The following is a 2,343-nucleotide window of genomic DNA, read 5'->3' as shown; positions in this document are numbered from 1 at the left end:
TAAAACAAGCTTGCTGTACATCAATTAAAACTACAAAACTGTACATAAAGTAGTTAAAACTACCTAACTGTATATAAAGAAGGAAACAAGTAGCAAAGTGTACATAAAGTAACGTTAGTTAAAACAAGCAAACTGTATATAAAGAAGGAAAAAACTAGCATTCTGGACAAAAAGCCGTTAAACTAGCTTACTGTAATAGAGCATTTAAAACTAGCCAACTGTAAAGGTAAAACAAGCTTGCTGTACATCAATTAAAACTACAAAACTGTACATAAAGTAGTTAAAACTACCTAACTGTATATAAAGAAGGAAACAAGTAGCAAAGTGTACATAAAGTAACGTTAGTTAAAACAAGCAAACTGTATATAAAGAAGGAAAAAACTAGCATTCTGGACAAAAAGCCGTTAAACTAGCTTACTGTAATAGAGCATTTAAAACTAGCCAACTGTAAAGGTAAAACAAGCTTGCTGTACATCAATTAAAACTACAAAACTGTACATAAAGTAGTTAAAACTACCTAACTGTATATAAAGAAGGAAACAAGTAGCAAAGTGTACATAAAGTAACGTTAGTTAAAACAAGCAAACTGTATATAAAGAAGGAAAAAACTAGCATTCTGGACAAAAAGCCGTTAAACTAGCTTACTGTAATAGAGCATTTAAAACTAGCCAACTGTAAAGGTAAAACAAGCTTGCTGTACATCAATTAAAACTACAAAACTGTACATAAAGTAGTTAAAACTACCTAACTGTATATAAAGAAGGAAACAAGTAGCAAAGTGTACATAAAGTAACGTTAGTTAAAACAAGCAAACTGTATATAAAGAAGGAAAAAACTAGCATTCTGGACAAAAAGCCGTTAAACTAACTTACTGTAATAGAGCATTTAAAACTAGCCAACTGTAAAGGTAAAACAAGCTTGCTGTACATCAATTAAAACTACAAAACTGTTCATTTAAGTGGTTAAAACAAGCTAACTTTATATAAAGCAGTTAGAACTAGCTCCAACCTCTGATTCATATTTAGAAGCTTAAGTTAGCTTTTGAACTGTAAGTCAATTCGAAGTCAGTCTGATCAACACGTTCTCACTCCTCAGTCGTCACATTAGACCATAGACTGTATATAAAAAGGATTAGACCCTTTGTTAGGACCCCTTGGCTTCACTTTTTAACACACTGGATGCCTCTTTAGCATCATTTCTGGATGTGCAGGGCTCCGCGATCAAGTTGGCAACTATAAATATGCTTGTCCGGTTGAATTTTCAAAATAAAAGACATGGTTAACTATGTGAACCACTTACAGTTTGCCAAATCTACTTGTACGTTACATAGTTAAAAAGAAGTCAATGTTGACTATTACACACGGGAAACACCGGTAGTATTATTTGACCCAACCATCCTCCTTGACCATCTTCCTTATATTACAAAACGTGACATTGACCTGCAATTGTAGGATTAAAACATTATGCTTAAAAAGGATTTACATAAGGATTAGTGTAGGATTTACATGTTGAGCTAACCAGCTAGTCAGCCGCTAGTTTACAGAAGAGGGACAAAACTCAAACCTGACAAGCCATCAGACTATTTTAATTAGTCTTGGGGGATTTTAAGGAGTCAAGCTCTTTAATTTTTTGGATTATTATGAAGGATACCTTGAAATTACCAAATTTTTCAAGGAAATTCAGTGTTGGCCTTGTGACTAAGTAAAGATAAGGTATATAATATTTATATACAACCACAGTGTCTTCTTCTCTCGCCTTCAGAGTTGTAGTTTTATAATCAAACAGCTCCCCCACCTGACGTAGGAGATGTAGGACATCCACTGCAGGTACCAGGGGATGGTGTCAAAACTGACGAAGAACCCCGAGAACAACAGAACAGGGATCGCTGTGACCGGACCAACAAACGTCGCCACCTGCAGGAAACAAACATACCTGAGTGAAGTCATCAGGTGAACACACCAGTCTGTAAGCTCACACAGGTGAGGGTAGAGGAGCTGACCTGCAGGGAAGTGGAGGCGGCTCCGATCAGCAGACCCAGACTCTGGGCCACCAGAGAGGTCAGAACCCCCAGAGACAGGAACAGGAAGAACCGCCCGGCATCTGGAGGCTGAGCGGTCATCCAGTACACAATACTGCAGTACACCAGCGGGAATACTACCTGTACAGAGGATAGATGGTACAGGACAGTGAAGTACACCAGCAGGAATCCTAGCTGGCGAAAAGACAATGCGGAAAATCAAACGCATTAATCTGTGATTGTAAACCTTGTATATCCTAAAAATGTAAATTCTGTGTGATTTCTTGTCAAAGGAAAAACTGAACGCACAGAACAAAAGCTACAGG

General features: G+C 37.2%; 1 protein-coding gene across 1 annotated transcript in view; it reads right to left on the bottom strand.

Moving 5' to 3' along the window:
• The window catches only part of abcg1 (ATP-binding cassette, sub-family G (WHITE), member 1), a 27,819-nt gene that overhangs the window by 3,761 nt on the left and 21,715 nt on the right, over window positions 1-2,343 (bottom strand). Inside the window, exons 13-14 of the mRNA XM_046073898.1 lie at window positions 2,000-2,158; window positions 1,795-1,913 (exon numbers count right to left, since the gene is read on the bottom strand). Coding sequence (XP_045929854.1) covers window positions 1,795-1,913; window positions 2,000-2,158 — 278 coding nt within the window. The remainder of the gene's footprint in view (window positions 1-1,794; window positions 1,914-1,999; window positions 2,159-2,343) is intronic.

This window comes from Micropterus dolomieu, linkage group LG17 (genome assembly GCF_021292245.1).
Source record: "Micropterus dolomieu isolate WLL.071019.BEF.003 ecotype Adirondacks linkage group LG17, ASM2129224v1, whole genome shotgun sequence".
Taxonomy (NCBI): domain Eukaryota; kingdom Metazoa; phylum Chordata; class Actinopteri; order Centrarchiformes; family Centrarchidae; genus Micropterus; species Micropterus dolomieu.
Note: the sequence above shows the minus strand (reverse complement) of the source record. Positions and strands in the feature narration are given on the sequence as shown.